This window comes from Amblyraja radiata, chromosome 25, assembly GCF_010909765.2.
Source record: "Amblyraja radiata isolate CabotCenter1 chromosome 25, sAmbRad1.1.pri, whole genome shotgun sequence".
In the NCBI taxonomy this organism is placed as follows: domain Eukaryota; kingdom Metazoa; phylum Chordata; class Chondrichthyes; order Rajiformes; family Rajidae; genus Amblyraja; species Amblyraja radiata.
In genome coordinates, this window is record NC_045980.1 from 2711499 (window position 1) to 2727236 (window position 15738).

A 15738-nucleotide genomic window follows, 5' to 3' on the forward strand; every position below is an offset into this window, starting at 1 on the left:
ATTACAAAAGTTATGAAGGTTTACAAAATTGTGAGATCAGCAGATTGGTCTTCTCACCTGTCTGTCAACATGAAGGTAACGCCCCTTCCGGCACCCGCTGGAGAATAAAACCCCGGAGGCGAGGCTGAGTTTGTGAACACGTCCAGAAGCCGCCAGGAATAAAGCTGAAGCAGCGGAGTGTGAGCTGTGTTCCGCGGGTGGGGGCTGTAAGTGCAACAGGCACTGGGAACTGGAGCAGCTGTGTGTGTCCGGAGCCGGGCCCTGGAGCCAGGAGTGTAATCGGTGTCCGGGCCGGGAACGGGTGAGCCCCACTCCCCCACCCCCCCCTCCCCCACCCCACCCTTCTCCAACCCCCCCACAACCACTCTCCCCCGCAACCACCCACCCCACATGCCCCTCCCCCTCCCCCACCCACTCCGCCACACCCACTCCCCCGCACCCACCTCCCCCACAACCCACCTCCCCCACACCCCACCATCCCCCACACACACCCCTCCCCCTCACCCCCTCCCCTACACATCCGCCTACCACCCACACTCCCACCACATACACCCCTTCCCCTACCCCCCACAATCCCACAAAACCCCTCCCCACATACCCCTCCCCGCATACCCCTCCCCCACATACCCCTCCCCCACATACACACCCTCCCCCACACATACACCCCTCCCCACACACCCACACCCCCCTCCCCCACAACCCCCTCCCCCACACACCCCGAATCCCACACCACCACACCCCCTCAACTCCCCTCCCCCACATCCCCCCTACCGCCCACACCCCTCCCCCTCCCACATACAACCCCTCCCCTATCCCCACAACCCCACAACCCCCTACCCCCACAACCACCACAAACCCTCTCCCTACACACCCCTCCCCTACACACATATACCCTCCCCCAGACACCCTCCCTCCCCCACAACAACCCCCCTCCTGCACACTCCCCCCCTCCCCAAACAACCCCCCTCCCCCACACACTCTCCTCCCCCACAGCCCCCTCCCCTACACCCGCCCTCCTCCACCCCCCCTCCCACACCCCCCCCACCCCCCCCCTCCTCAAGCAGTGACTGAGTGAACTATGAGCCAACAAGCCATGACTGAGTGAACTGTGAGTCCACAAGCCGTGACAGAGTGAACTGTGTCCAAAAGCCGTGAGTGAGTGAACTTTCAGTCCACAAGCCATGATTGAGTGAACTGTGAGTCCATAAGCCATGACCGAATGAACTGTGAGTCCACAAGCCATGACTGAGTAAACTGTGAGTCCACAAGCCATGACTGAGTGAACTGTGAGTCCACAAGCCGTGACAGAGTGAACTGTGAGTCCACAAGCCGTGACTGAGTGAACTGTGAGTCCTCAAGCCATGATCAGGGGTGCCATAACGGGGCAGTTGGGGGCTATGCGTGAGTCATGGAATAGTGGAATTGGTGGGGAGGTAGAATATTGCGTTGGGGGACCAGGCCTCCCGTGTGAGAATGGGACCCAATGGGTCCCACTTTGTCTAGTTTACACTAATCATAGAGTCATAGCGTGATACAGTTTTGAAACAGGCACATTGGCCCAACTGAGTCATCATGTTCCAGCTACTCTAGTCCCACTTGTCTGCGCCTGGTTCATATCCCTCCAAACCTGTCCTATCCATTTACCTGTCTAACCTTTTCTTAAAACGATAGGATAGTCCCTGCCTCAACTACTTCCTCTGTCAGCTTGTTCCATACACCCACCACCCTTTGTGTGAAAAAGGTACCCCTCGGATTCCTTATTACCCTTCACCTTAAACCTGTGTCCTCTGCTCCACAATTCCCCTACTCTGGGCATGAGGCTCTGTGCATCTACCCAATCTATTCCTCTCATGATTTTGCACACCTCTATAAGATCACAATAGACAATAGGTGCAGGAGTAGGACATTTGGCCCTTAGAGCAAGCACCACCATTCACTGTTATCATGGCTGAACATCCACAGTCATTACCCCGTGCATGCCTTCTCCTCATATCCCTTGACACCGCTATCTTTAAGAGCTCTATCTAAGTCTCTCTTGAAAACATCCAGAGAATTGGCCTCCACTGCCTTCTGAGACAGAATTCAACAGATACACAACTCTCTGGGTGAAAAAGTTTTTCCTCATCTCTGTTCTCAATGGGCTGCCCCTTATTCTTAAACTGTGGCCCCTGGTTCTGCACCACCCCAACATCGGGAACATGTTTCCTCCTGCTAGCATGTCCAATCCATTAATAATCTTCTATGTTTCAATAAGATCACCTCTCATCCTTCTAAATTCCAGTGTATACAAGCCCAGTCGCTCCATTCTATCAACATATGAGTCTCACCATCCAGGGCATTAACCTCGTGAACCTATGCTGCACTCCCTAAATAGCAAGAATGTCCTTCCTCAGATTTGGAAACCAAAACTGCACACAATACTCCAGGTGTGGTCTCACCAGGGCTCTGTACAACTGCAGAAGTAACTCTTTGCTCCTCTACTCAAATCCTCTTGTTATGAAGGCCAATATGCCATTAGCTTTCTTCATTGCCTGCTGTACCTGCATGCTTACTTTCAGTGACTGATGAACAAGGACCCCCCAGATCTCGTGTACTTCCCCTTTTCCCAACGACACCATTCAGATAATAATCTGCCTTCCTGTTCTACCCACCAAAGTGGGTAACCTCACATTTATCCACATTAAACTGCATCTGCCGTGCAACTGCCTACTTACCCAACCTGTCCAAGTCACCCTGCATCCTCATAACACCCTCCTCACAGTTCACACTGCCACCCAGCTTTGTGTCATCTGCAAATTTGCTAATGTTACTTTCAATCCCTTCATCTAAATCATTAATATATATTGTAAATAGCTGCGGTCCCAGCACCGAGCTTTGTAATACCCCACTAGTCACTGCATGTCATTCTGAAAGTGACCCGCTAATCCCTACTCTTTGTTTCCTATCTGCCTACCAATTTTCTATCCATGTCAGTACCCTATCCCCAATAAAATATGCTCTAATTTTGCCCACTAATCTCCTATGTGGGGCATTATCAAAGGCTTTCTGAAACATCCACTGGCTCTCTTTAGTCCATTTTCCTAGTTACACCCTCAAAAAATTCCAGAAGATTAGTCAAGCATGATTTCCCCTTCGTAAATCCATGCTGATCTGGACCGATCCTGTTACTGCTATCCAAATGTGCCGCTATTTCATCTTTTATAATTGACTCCAGCATCTTCCCCACCACCAATGTCAGTCTAACTTGTCTATAATTTCCTGTTTTCTCTCTCCCTCCCTTCTTAAAAAGTGGGATAACACTAGCTACCATCCAATCCACAGGAACTGATCCTGAATCTATAGAACTTTGGAAAATTATCACCAATGCGTCCACAATTTCTAGAACCACATCCTTAAGTACCCTGAGACGCAGACCACCAGGCCCTGGGGATTTATCAGCCTTCAGTCCCATCAGATTACCCAGCACCATTTCATACCTAATGTGAATTTCCTTCAGTTCCTCCGTCACCCTAGGCCACGAGTAAATTTGGGAGATTGTTTGTGTCTTCCTTCTTGAAGACAGATCCAATTTACCTGTTCAACTTGTCTGTCATTTTCTTGTTCCCCATAATAAATTCAACTGTTTCTGTCTTCAAGGCACCCACATTTGTCTTAACTGATTAATTAATTGGTCACCCCTCATCCTCCTGCACTCCCCAGCCTACTCAACCTCTCCCTGCAGTTCACACCCTCTAGTCCTGGCAACATCCGGGTAAATCTTTTCTGAACATTTCAAGCTTGACAATATCTTTCCTATAACATAAATATATATTTTTAATCACCTCAAACTCCCATCCCCTCTAACCGCCTCCCCCAGATTCTCATCGATTCATGGTTAGAGACACATACAGCATGGGAACAGGCCAACAATAGACACAAAATACTGGAGTAACTCTGCAGGACAGGCAGCATCTCTGGTGATAAGAATGGGTGATGTTTCAGATCGAGGCCCTTCTTCAGACTGAGAGTCAGGGGAGAGAGAGACTAGAAATATGTAGAAGGGTAAGGTGTGAAAAGGACAGATCAAAGCAGACGATGATCAAAGATATGTAGAATTGTTCATTGTTAGCAAAGGGAAAGGTGACAATGGCATACAATCAGTGAAATTAATCAGGAGGACAGTGAAACTAATCGGAGCATTAGGCATGGGGAGGGATGGAGAGAGAGGGAAAGTAAGGGTTACTTGAAGTTAGAGAAATCAATATTCATACCGCTGGGTTGTAAGTTGCCCTTGCTTTCCCTCTCTGATGAAAGTAGGGTGATGGATGTTGTGTGCATGGAATTTAGTAAGGCTTTTGACATGTTCCCACATGGTAGAATGATCTGGAAGATTAGGATATAAAGGATTCACGATGACTTGGTCTTAAGATTTATGGAAAGTAGATATTCTGGCTGGAAGTCTGTGACCAATACAGTTCCCTGTTTTCCCAGGTTATGGCAGTGTTCGGTTCTCGAGACCTATTTGTAATCTGAACAGATTGCAGGTTGGAAATATGGCCATTTAGAACATTGAGTAGAGGTTGGGAGATCATGTTGCCGTTAAATAAGATGTTGGTGAGGCCACATTGAGTATTGTTTTCAGGTTTGGGCACCACGTTATGGGAAAGATGTTGTCAAGCTGGAAAGGGTGCAGAGAAGATTTACAAGGATGTTGTCAGGACTCGAGGGTCTGAGATATAGGGAGTGGTTGAGCAAGCTGGGACTCTATACTTTGGAGCTTGGGAGGATGAGGGGTGACCTTATAGAGGTGTACACAATCATGAGAAGAGTAGATTGCATACATTCACAGTGTCTCTTGCCCAGAGTAGATGAATCGCAAAACTAGGGTTTCCAAGGTTTAAGGTGAGGGGGGGAAGATTTAATAGGAACCCGAGGGGTAACTTTTTTTACACAAAGGGTGGTGATTGTATGGAACGAGCTGCCGGAGGAGGTAGTTGAGGCAGGGACGATCGCAATATTTAAGAAACATTTAGATAGGTACATGGATAGGATGTTGAGAGGGATATAGGCCAAATGCAGGGAGGTGGGGCTAAAGATGGGACAAGTTGGTCGGCGTGGGCAAGTTGGGCCGCGGGGCTTGTTTACACACTGTATAACTCTGTGACTCTCTATTCTATTAGCTTTAAAATAGTTGTGGGTAAGGACAGGGCAGGCTCACAGGGAAACATTCTGAATTGGGGCAAGGCACACTTTGATGGGAACTTGGTAATAGTTGATTGAAGTTGGAAGTCAGGAAATGCGATACTTTTAAAAGAATGATGTTGACAGTGCAAGGCATCCATGTTCCTGTTAGAGTAACGAGCAAGGCAGCTGTGCGTGACGAGAGACATTGAGGCTCTGGTCAGGATAAAGTGCCAAGGGCCAATTATAGGCAGCTGATCACGTGTATCCCTGGAGGAGTTCCTGGGGACTGAGGAAAATACTTAAAATATTGGTGGGTATATGCAATGAGCTGCCAGAGGAGTAGTTGAGGCCGATACTATATCAACATTTAAAAGGCACAGTCAGGTCCATGGATAAAAAAGATTTAGGAGGAAATGTAGGCAGATGGAACTACAGTAGCACAGATGGGGCATCTCGATCTGCACGAATGAGCTGGGGACTGTGTGACTCCATGAAGGTCTGGGAAAGTTGAAGAAGAGCGCTTGCCACTGGTGCAGTAGAGGTGTCCTTGGACTGACACTGGCACATCACTGGAGTGTAAGGGTACATTAAACTCCACACACTGGTGCCAAGCTCCCTGAAATCAGATGCTTTCAAACTTGCACTGCCAATTGGATGAACAGTCCAAAATAATGGAGGATCTGTTCCAAGCTATCATAGTCACAGAAACATTGAGTCTATACTAACTAAATCACCCATTTACACTCATCCCATTTTATTCTCCCCGCATTTCCATCAACTCTCCAATGCTCACCTACACACTTGAGGTAATTCACAGTGGCTAATTTACCTAGCATCCCACGCATCTTTGTAATGTGCGAAGAAACCAGAACACTCAATGGAATGTGCAAACTCCATATAGACAACAAGCTTCAGTTTTGAGGGTCGAGGTGTGAGCGCTCGACAGGTTGTGATGAACTTCCCTGTTCCCTCTATAATGCAAGATCCATCTCAATGGGCAGTTAATGGATCAATTTAGTGTCTCTTGCTGCATATCTCCATTGATTACACTTACTCCCTTGAAATGTCAATTTGGCCTGTGTGCTCAAGTCACTGGGATGTGATGATAGGCCACAAATATCAGAGCTACAGGAGAGAGTGCTCTCATTATAATTGACTGGTGTAGGATGGAACTGCAGATGCTGGTTTAAACCGAAGATAGACATAAAAAGCTGGTAACATAGAAACATATAAAATATGTGCAGGAGTAGGCCATTCGGCCCTTCGCGCCTGCACCGCCATTCAATATGATCATGGCTGATCATCCAACTCAGTATCCTGTACCTCCCTTCTCTCCATACCCCCTGATCCCTTTAGCCACAAGGGCCACATCTAACTCCCTCTTAAATATAGCCAATTAACTTGCCTCAACTACCTTTTGTGGCAGAGAATTCCAGAGATTCACGACTCTCTGTGTGAAAAATGTTTTTCTCATCTCGGTCCTAAAAGATTTCCCCCTTATCCTTAAACTGTGACCCCTTGTTCTGGACTTCCCCAACATCGGGAACAATTTTCCTGCATCTAGCCTGTCCAACCCCTTAAGAATTTTGTAAGTTTCTATAAGATCCCCCCTCAATCTTCTAAATTCTAGCGAGTACAAGCCGAGTCTATCCAGTCTTTCTTCATATGAAAGTCCTGACATCCCAGGAATCAGTCTGGTGAACCTTCTCTGTACTCCCTCTATGGCAAGAATGTCTTTCCTCAGATTAGGAGACCTAAACTGTACGCAATACTCACCAAGACCCTGTACAACTGCAGTAGAACCTCCCTGCTCCTATACTCAAATCCTTTTGCAATGAATGCTAACATACCATTCGCTTTCTTCACTGCCTGCTGCACCTGCATGCCTACTTTCAATGACTTGTGTACCATGACACCCAGGTCTCGTTGCATCTCCGCTTTTCCTAATCGGCCACCATTCAGATAATAGTCTACTTTCCTGTTTTTGCCACCAAAGTGGATAACCTCACATTTATCCACATTATACTGCATCTGCCATGCATTTTCCCACTCACCCAGCCTATCCAAGTCACCTTCCAGCCTCCTAGCATCCTCCTCACAGCTAACACTGCCCCTCAGCTTTGTGTCATCCGCAAACCTGGAGATGTTGCATTCAATTCCCTGGTCCAAATCATTAATATATATTGTAAATAGCTGGGGTCCCAGCACTGAGCCTTGCGGTACCCCACTGGTCACTGCCTGCCATTCTGAAAAGGACCCGTTTACTTCTACTCTTTACCAGCCAGTTCTCTATCCACATCAATACTGAACCCCCAATACCGTGTGCTTTAAATTTGTATACTAATCTCTTATGTGGGACCTTGTCGAAAGCCTTCTGAAAGTCCAGATATAACATATCCACTGGTTCTCCCTTATCCACTCTCCTCGAAAAATTCTATAAGATTCGTCAGACATGATTTACCTTTCATAAATCCATGCTGACTTTGCCCAATGATTTCACCACTTTCCAAATGTGCTACTATCCCATCTTTAATAACTGACTCTAGCAGTTTCCCCACTACTGATGTTAGACTAACTGGCCTGTAATTCCCCGTTTTCTCTCTCCCTCCCTTTTTAAAAAAGTGGGGTTACATTAGCTACCCTCCAATCCTCAGGAACTACTCCAGAATCTAAAGAGTATTGAAAAATTATCACTAATGCATCTACTATTTCTGGGGCTACTTCCTTAAGTACTCTGGGATGCAGCCTATCTGGCCCTGGGGATTTGTCGGTCTTTAATCCATTCAATTTACCCAACACCACTTCCCGGCTAACCTGTATTTCACTCAGTTCCTCCATCTCACTTGACCCCTGGTCCCCTGCTATTTCCGGCAGATTATTTATGTCTTCCTTCGTGCGGACAGAACCAAGTAGTTATTCAATTGGTCTACCATGTCCTTGTTCCCCATGATCAATTCACCTGTTTCTGAGTGCAAGGGACCTACATTTGTTTTAACTAATCTTTTTCTCTTCACATATCTGTAAAAACTTTTTCTCCCAGAGAGTTGTGAATTTATGGAATTCCCTGCCACAGAGGGCAGTGGAGGCCAAATCACTGGATGGTTTTAAGAGAGAGTTAGATACAGCTCTAGGGGCTAGTGGAGTCAAGGGATATGGGGAGAAGGTAGGCACGGGTTATTGATAGGGGACGATCAGCCATGATCACAATGAATGGCGGTGCTGGCTCGAAGGGCCGAATGGCCTCCTCCTGCACCTATTTTCTATGTTTCTATGTTTCTATTTCCCTTGTTATCCACGGATGCACTACCTTCCCTGATTTATTCTTTTGCCAAACTGGGATGAACAATTGTTGTAACTCAGCGGGACAGGCAGCATCTCTGGAAAGAAGGGATGGGTGACATTTTGGGTCGAGAAGAAGGGACTCGACTTGAAGCGTCGTCCATTCCTTCTCTCTATAATTGACTGGCGATTGAATTGGTGGAACCGTCCTGCATTTTTAAGACCATGTTCCACAATTCTATCAGGGCATCTTTTCCCTTAACTCTTTCTCGGCTGTGATTTGGACAAACCTTTTCCCTGAGGAGTGTGATCTGCTTCTTGAATATTTCATGCTTGACTTGTACTCAGATGAACGTGAGCGGGAAGAGCAGCTGTAGCTGTGGGAGCTCCTTTCCCGCTCTCTGCTGCTCTGAGAGTCACTTCTTGAACGATGTCTCCTGGGAGAATTCCTGGCAGGTGAAGGGGAAGGACTTGTCTTTCTCTCCGATGTTGTCGGCCAACCGTGCGAGGCAGATAATTCCCTGAAATCAATGAGAAAGAAGCCAGTGTAATTTTGCCTTTTCTGCCATTACTTCATGGTTTCCATAAACCAAAGATAATCACGGAACATGGAAGTCTAAAATGCTGTCCAGCTCCTGAGGCCTTTTCTTCTCTTGACTAGAACTCAATCTTAGTATTTTATCTCATGAAAAAATCTACTTCAAACATGTCACCAGAAACTAAACAGTATGTTGAACATGGACCAGGTTACAGAAACAATCAGACATGGGCTGATTAGTGGCAAATAAGATAATGCCCGACTATGAGCATTTGCCACAGGACAGAGTTTCAACCTCCTACCTTGATATTTAATAATATAGCACCATCAAAAAAACATTGTCAGCATCTTAGGAATCATCGCTGGCCTAAAGACTGAGTTGTAGATGTTGTCTATGTGGATTTCAGCAACATTTGATATGGTTCCTCATGGTAGGCTGCTCTGGAAGGTTAGATTGCATGGGATCCAAGGAGAGATAGCTGAATGGATAGAAAATTGGCTTCATGGAAGGAAGCACAGGATGATGGTGGAAGGTTGCTTTTCGGACTGGAGGCCTGTGCCTAGTGATGTGCTTCAGGATTCGGTGCTGGGCCCGTTACTGTTTGTCATCTATATCAATGATTTGGATGAGAACGTACATGGCAAGATTAGCAAGTTTGCAATAAAATGGGCGGTGTTGTAGATACTGAAGATGTTTATCAAAAATTGCAACAGGATCTTGATTGTTTGGGCTGAAGGATGGTTAATGTGGAGAAATGTGAGGTGTTGCATTTTTGGAACTCTAACCGGGACTGGACCTACACAGTGAATGGAATGGAATGTAGAGCAGGGGGATCTCGGAGTGCAGGTACATAGTTCCTTTAAAGTGGTGTCACAGGTAGATAGGGTGGTCAAGAAGGCTTTAGGTACATTGGCCTACATCAGGCAGAGTATTGGGTATAGAAGTTGGGAGATTATGTTACAGTTGTTCAAGACAATGTGAGGGCACATTTGGAGTATTGTGTTCAGTTTTGGTCACCCTGTTATAGGAAAGATACTGTTTAGCTGGAAAGGGTACCGAGAAGATTTTCGAGGAAGTTGCCTTGAGAGTCTGAGCTACAGAGAGAGGGTAGGATTGTATTCCTTGGAGCGCAGGAGGATGAGGAGTGATCTTATAGAGGTGTAAAATATCATGAGGAATCGACAGGGTAAATGCACAAAGTCTTTTATCCAAAGTAGGGGAATCAAGAACCAGAAGACATAGATTTAAGGTGAGGGAGAAAAGCTTTAATGGGAACCCGAGGGGCAATTTGTTAACGTAATGGGTGGTTGTTATATGGAACAAGTTACCAGAGGAGTAGTTCAGGCAGGTACTATCAAAATGCTAAACAAACATTTCGACAGGTACATGGATAGGACGGGCTTAGAAGGCTATGGGCCAAACCCAGGCAAGTGGGACTGGTGTAGATGGGGCATGTTGGTCAGTATGTGCAAGTTGGGCCGATGACCCTGTTTCCTCGTTGTATGACTACGTTGTATGACAACCAAAGGTTGAGGGGCGACCTGACAGACGTATATAGAATTATTAGATGCATAGATAGGCTTTGGATTTAAAGCATAGTCATGATGCAGCTTTAGAGTTTAGTATAGAGATATAGCATGGAAACAGGCCCTTCAGCCCACCGGGTCCGTGCCGAACTGCAATCCCCGCACATTAATACTATCCCACACCCACTAGGCACAATTTTTACATTTACCAAGCCAATTAACCTACAAAACGTGTAATTTTTTGGAGGGTGGGAGGAAACGGAAGATCTCGGAGAAAACCCACGCAGGTCACGGGGAGAACGTACCAACTCCGTACAGACAGCACCCGCAGTCGGGATCGAACCCGGGTCTCCGGCGCTGCATTCGCTGTAAGGCAGCAACCGCTGCGCTACCCTGACTGCCCAATAGGACTTTGGTTTGCCTCCATTTGGGAAATTGCTTGCAGTTCTGGTCGCCCCATTACAGCAAAGATGTGGAGGATTTGGGAAGGGTGCCAGGGAGGTTTACCGGAATGCTGCGCGGATTAGATGGCTTCAGCTACAGGGAGAGCTTGGATAGATTGGAATGTTTTCCCTACAGTGCCCGGAGGTTGAGGAGACACCTGATAGAAGGATATACAATTACAAGAGCCATAGATACAATAGACAGTCAGAACCTTTTCCCCTAGGGTGGGAATGTCAAGTATTGGATGGCACAGCTATGAGGTGAGAGGAGAAATGTTAATGAAGATGCGTGGGGAAAGCTTTTTGACATAGAGCGTAGTGAGGGCCTGAAATTCCTTGCCGGGATGCTGGTGGGGACAGATACTACAGCAGCATATTAGAGCCTTTTAGATAACCACATTAAAGTGCAGAGAATAGAGGGATATGGATCCTGTCGGCAGAGGCGATCATTTTTACTTGGCATTCATTATGGCATTCACAAACCTTGTGGGCCGAAGGGCCATTCATTCCTGTGCCATGCTGTTTTATGTTCAATGTACTAAATCCAGTTCTGGTCTGCAGTTCTGGTACTCCCACAACAGGGAAGTTGGGGAGGCTTTGGAGAGGGTGCAGAGACGGTTTACCAGGACGATTCAGGATTAGAGGGTTTCAGCTACAGGGAGAGGATGGATAGACTTGGATTATGACCACCTCCAAGCCATGAATCACTCTGGCTGGAAACATGTTCTTGGTTCGTCATTGAAAACAGATCAAAATCCTGGAACTCCTTTCCTAACAGCACCACAGGGCTATTTTACCACATGGAATGTTCAGCTTACGACCATTTAGCGAATGCAAACTCGCTAGAAGGATGTGACTTCAGAGTTAGCTACCCTGTGAAGGGCTGGAGCCACAGTAGTAGCAACATCACCCTCTTGCTTCCAGGCACCATGGTCGGAGGGCAAGGAAGGCGTTTAGACAATCTGCTGCCAAGGACTAGTTAGGCTTTCAGTGCATCATTTATACACTTCCTGGAGTTGACTGAATTCAGCCATCTCCATTTCTTTTGGACCTTCCCCGACTCCGAAAGGACCTACCTCCTGGCCCCTTTGTCCAGCTGGTAGGCTGGAGATGTGGTTGGAGACGAGGCCACGACTTTACAGGGAGAGGAGCAGCTCGTCACAGAGTTGCCCGAATCTGATCCAGGCTCTGCGTCGCCGAGCTTTAGTTTGCCTGGAGACGGTGTCTGGCTGCCTAACTCTGCATGGTGGTTGAGGATCTGTCCTTTCTCTCCCTCAGTTTGCGATCTGGACGAGGGAGGTTTGGTTGATGGGGACGAAGCTGTATCATTGCCCGAGTCATAATCGTGATAAGTTCCATTCTGGCTGGGCACATTATCAGGTTTGCTGTATTCTTCCTTCACAAGCTTGCGGCCAGAAGATTCTGACTTGTATATCTGCAAACAGAAGCATCGTGCTGTTACGTGGTACAGTGTTGCTGGGACAGACTTCTGCCTGTACGATGCACTCTCTACTGTTAAAGGCACCTAACCCCCAAACACAAAATAAACTCTTTCCAACATGAAAACTCGTCGATTTAGACATCATGCATTTTTTTTGTCTTTTTTTCGTTTTTAAAAAAAGCATGCGAACGATATGATGAAAAAAGAAAAATGACAGGAGAGAGAAAAAAGAAATGAGCATTTTTTTCCTTCAAATTAAAAAAAAAGGGAAACACAAATAAAATGATATGGATGTGAGGGAAGTAAAATCAGATGTGCGTACAGGACTACATACTGCATTAAAAGGAGAAAACCAATAGGCCCCAGTAAGCGTGGCATTAAAAAGGACAATGAACAAACATCACAAAATGAGATTTATGTATAAAATAAAAATCGCAAAACAAATAGACCATCACTTTAACTAAAAAAGCCCCTTTTGAAAGGTACAGCTTTAGTTGTGTTTCCTGCAGAAGAAATCTATTCTGTCCAGCGACCTATAATAAATCCCTAGTCTGCGGGTAGCATCGACTTACCAATCAAGAATTCCTCCTTAAGTAGGTAAGGTGTAAGAAAAAGGGAAGAGCGGGCAACATAAGTGCATCGTTAGAGTCTCAAATGACAAGAAAAAAGACACAAAACCCTGTCCAATCCCTCTTTTCCTTTTACGACTGATTCTTTTTGTTGCTTTAAATCTAATTCAATTGTTTTGGGAGTACTAGCTTAAAAAAAATGTCAGAGGTTTGTCAGACATTATTCACAATTTTTAATTGCCTTGTTGGTAAAACCTTAACAATGACTTGCAGAGTTTTCAAGCAATAGGATCTCTTTTGCTCTGAGAATGGTTCACAGGCCTCCAGGATATAATAACATGGTTTAAGGACTTGATCTAACAATGCCATTTGTTAGGTACATTTCAAATAAGCTCATGTGGAAAGCAACAGGTTGACTTGGTTGACTGAGCAACCCAAGTTGACATTTGTGTGGGATTTCTGTAGCATTTAAGTTTAGATTAAAACAGAAGATAACAATCCACTCATCACTGTCAGAACTCATGAGGGAAACAAGATGTTCCCAGTTTCATCTCTACCCTTATAAATTTAGGATTTACATGAATTCACGGACTATCAATTTAGAAGTGTTTTTAAAACTCAAAGATTAACTTATGTGGAATACATGTGAGCGATAAGCCATTTTAGGAGCTGTAGTTATGCCTCTTTCTGTTTTATGCTGCCAGTAATTGCTTCCAACTCGACGTGACACAGGATACTAAGGGACATTTTAGTGTGCTCTATAATGGAGCGGTAATCTGATAGTGTGTGAAAATCAATCACAATACAATTCAATTTGTTAAATTAACAAGTCTAAGATCAATGCGACATCGGAGACTTATAAGATGTGTGAGTGAACTCTCAAGTACTATTTTTACACATTCACAGGAAATATCACAGTGCGATAATCATTTCACAACAAATATAATCACACACTTGTGGAAACCAGCTTTTCATTAGAGCCATTAAAAACATGCAAGGGCAAATTTGGGATTTTTGAGAAAAGGCTCCAACGAGGAAAGGTCATATTATTGTGGGTTACTTAATTTAAACTGTGAGTTTAGAATGAGAGGATAAATGTTTATGCCACGTCCAGGAATGTGGAAAGATAAAATTCAATGATCACCAGTAAAAGATAACCAACCTTTTTTTGTGGGATGAGGGAGGGAGGAATGATGACTCTGGGATGTGCAATTCCGACAACAGGAAAAGGCAGTCGTGAATGTGATGAAGAGAATGGCGTGAACATTCTTTAAAAATTCACAAAGTTACATGCAGCAGTGAGCAGGAGTTTAAAAGCAGTAATAGCTCATAAATTGCTAGCAATTATTTGATGAGATAATGCAATCAGCAGAGCTGATGTCTACAAATTGATTTATGGTTTCAGAAGAATTTTGACAAAGTTCCTCATTATTAGGCACTTTGATGTAGTGGTTACATATTCGACAAGTAATTAAGATAAGACCAGCTTTCTGGCAGTGTGAGCAGTTTAAATGTGGATTTTTTATGTAATTTAAAATGAACAGATGATTTTGATGAAAGTGTCCTTGGAGTAGTTGGATCATTATTTGAACAACAGTTAGTTTAGTGAATCCCTTTAAAGAAGGAAACCTGCTGGCAACATCCGATTCATATATATAATTCCAATCAGGCAAGAGATTAATTAAATGTCTCCCAAAAAGCACAAGGATTACCAACTAAGTGCCTATGGACATTCTGACAATCAGGCAGATTGAAATGAAGAAATTACTGTTGCACTTGTGGAAATGGAAAAGGGACAAGTGGTTTAGAATGTGACCTGTGTCTATTAGATGAGACTGTTATTATTAAAGGCAATTAGATATTGGGGTGCACTTTGAGTCGGAGTCAATGTGAGTTATCGATACCGATACTAGATCACTGATGGGATTAAATTTGAAGCATATAAGATTTATGTCCTTCAAAAGATTATTTTTGCAATGTCCAATAAAATCAAATTACCGTAGTTTGTGAATACAGGAACAGTAGACAATAGACAATAGACAATAGGTGTAGGAGTAGGCCATTCGGCCCTTCGAGCCAGAACCACCATTCAATGTGATCATGGCTGATCATCCCCAATCAGTACCCCGTTCCTGCCTTCTCCCCATATCCCTTGACTCTGCTTTTACACAAAAGCGTAAAGTGAATTAACTTTAGTGAATTTGTGTGTTAAACTTTAGTTAACCTTTATAAAAGCGTAAAGTGAATTAAACATATTGAAGTGAATTAACTTCAATTTGGATAGAAGAGGAATGTAGATTTCAGGTGTGCCTTGATAAGGATGAATAGAACATTTCTTTGGCAAGCACCAGGTGCTTTTCAATAATGTGAGACGTGCTGATTTATTTCTTGGAATCTGAAGGTTATTTTGATGTGATCGGCTGTGAAATAATGGGGTAAATGGACTCTGTGCCAGCAGAAGAATCTTCTAAAGGGGGCTTGGCTTTAAGAATCAATGTTGAAATTAAATTCAGGAATTATTTCTTCAAGAAAATCTTTTGATGCCAAGGAGTGTAATGCATTTCCAGACAGTGTGGGAACAGGCCCTTTGGCCAAACTTGCCCACGCCAACTAAGATGGCCCATCAACACTAGTCCCACCTGCCTACATTTGGCCCATATCCCTCCAAACGTATCCTATCCATGCACCTGTCCAAATGTCTTTTAAATGTTTTTACAGTATCTGCCTCGAGTACCTCCTCTGGCAGCTCGCCTTTTATGTTAAAAAAGTTTATACGCA

General features: G+C 44.9%; 1 protein-coding gene across 2 annotated transcripts in view; it reads right to left on the minus strand.

Annotated features, from left to right (window-relative positions):
• srrm4 (serine/arginine repetitive matrix 4) overlaps nt 1-15738 on the minus strand; it is a 433233-nt gene that overhangs the window by 9339 nt on the left and 408156 nt on the right. For both annotated transcript variants that reach the window (XM_033043101.1, XM_033043100.1), the window contains 2 exons: nt 12027-12385; nt 8733-8963 (listed from right to left, as the gene is read on the minus strand). In XM_033043101.1, the coding sequence (XP_032898992.1) occupies nt 8733-8963; nt 12027-12385 (590 nt within the window). The remainder of the gene's footprint in view (nt 1-8732; nt 8964-12026; nt 12386-15738) is intronic.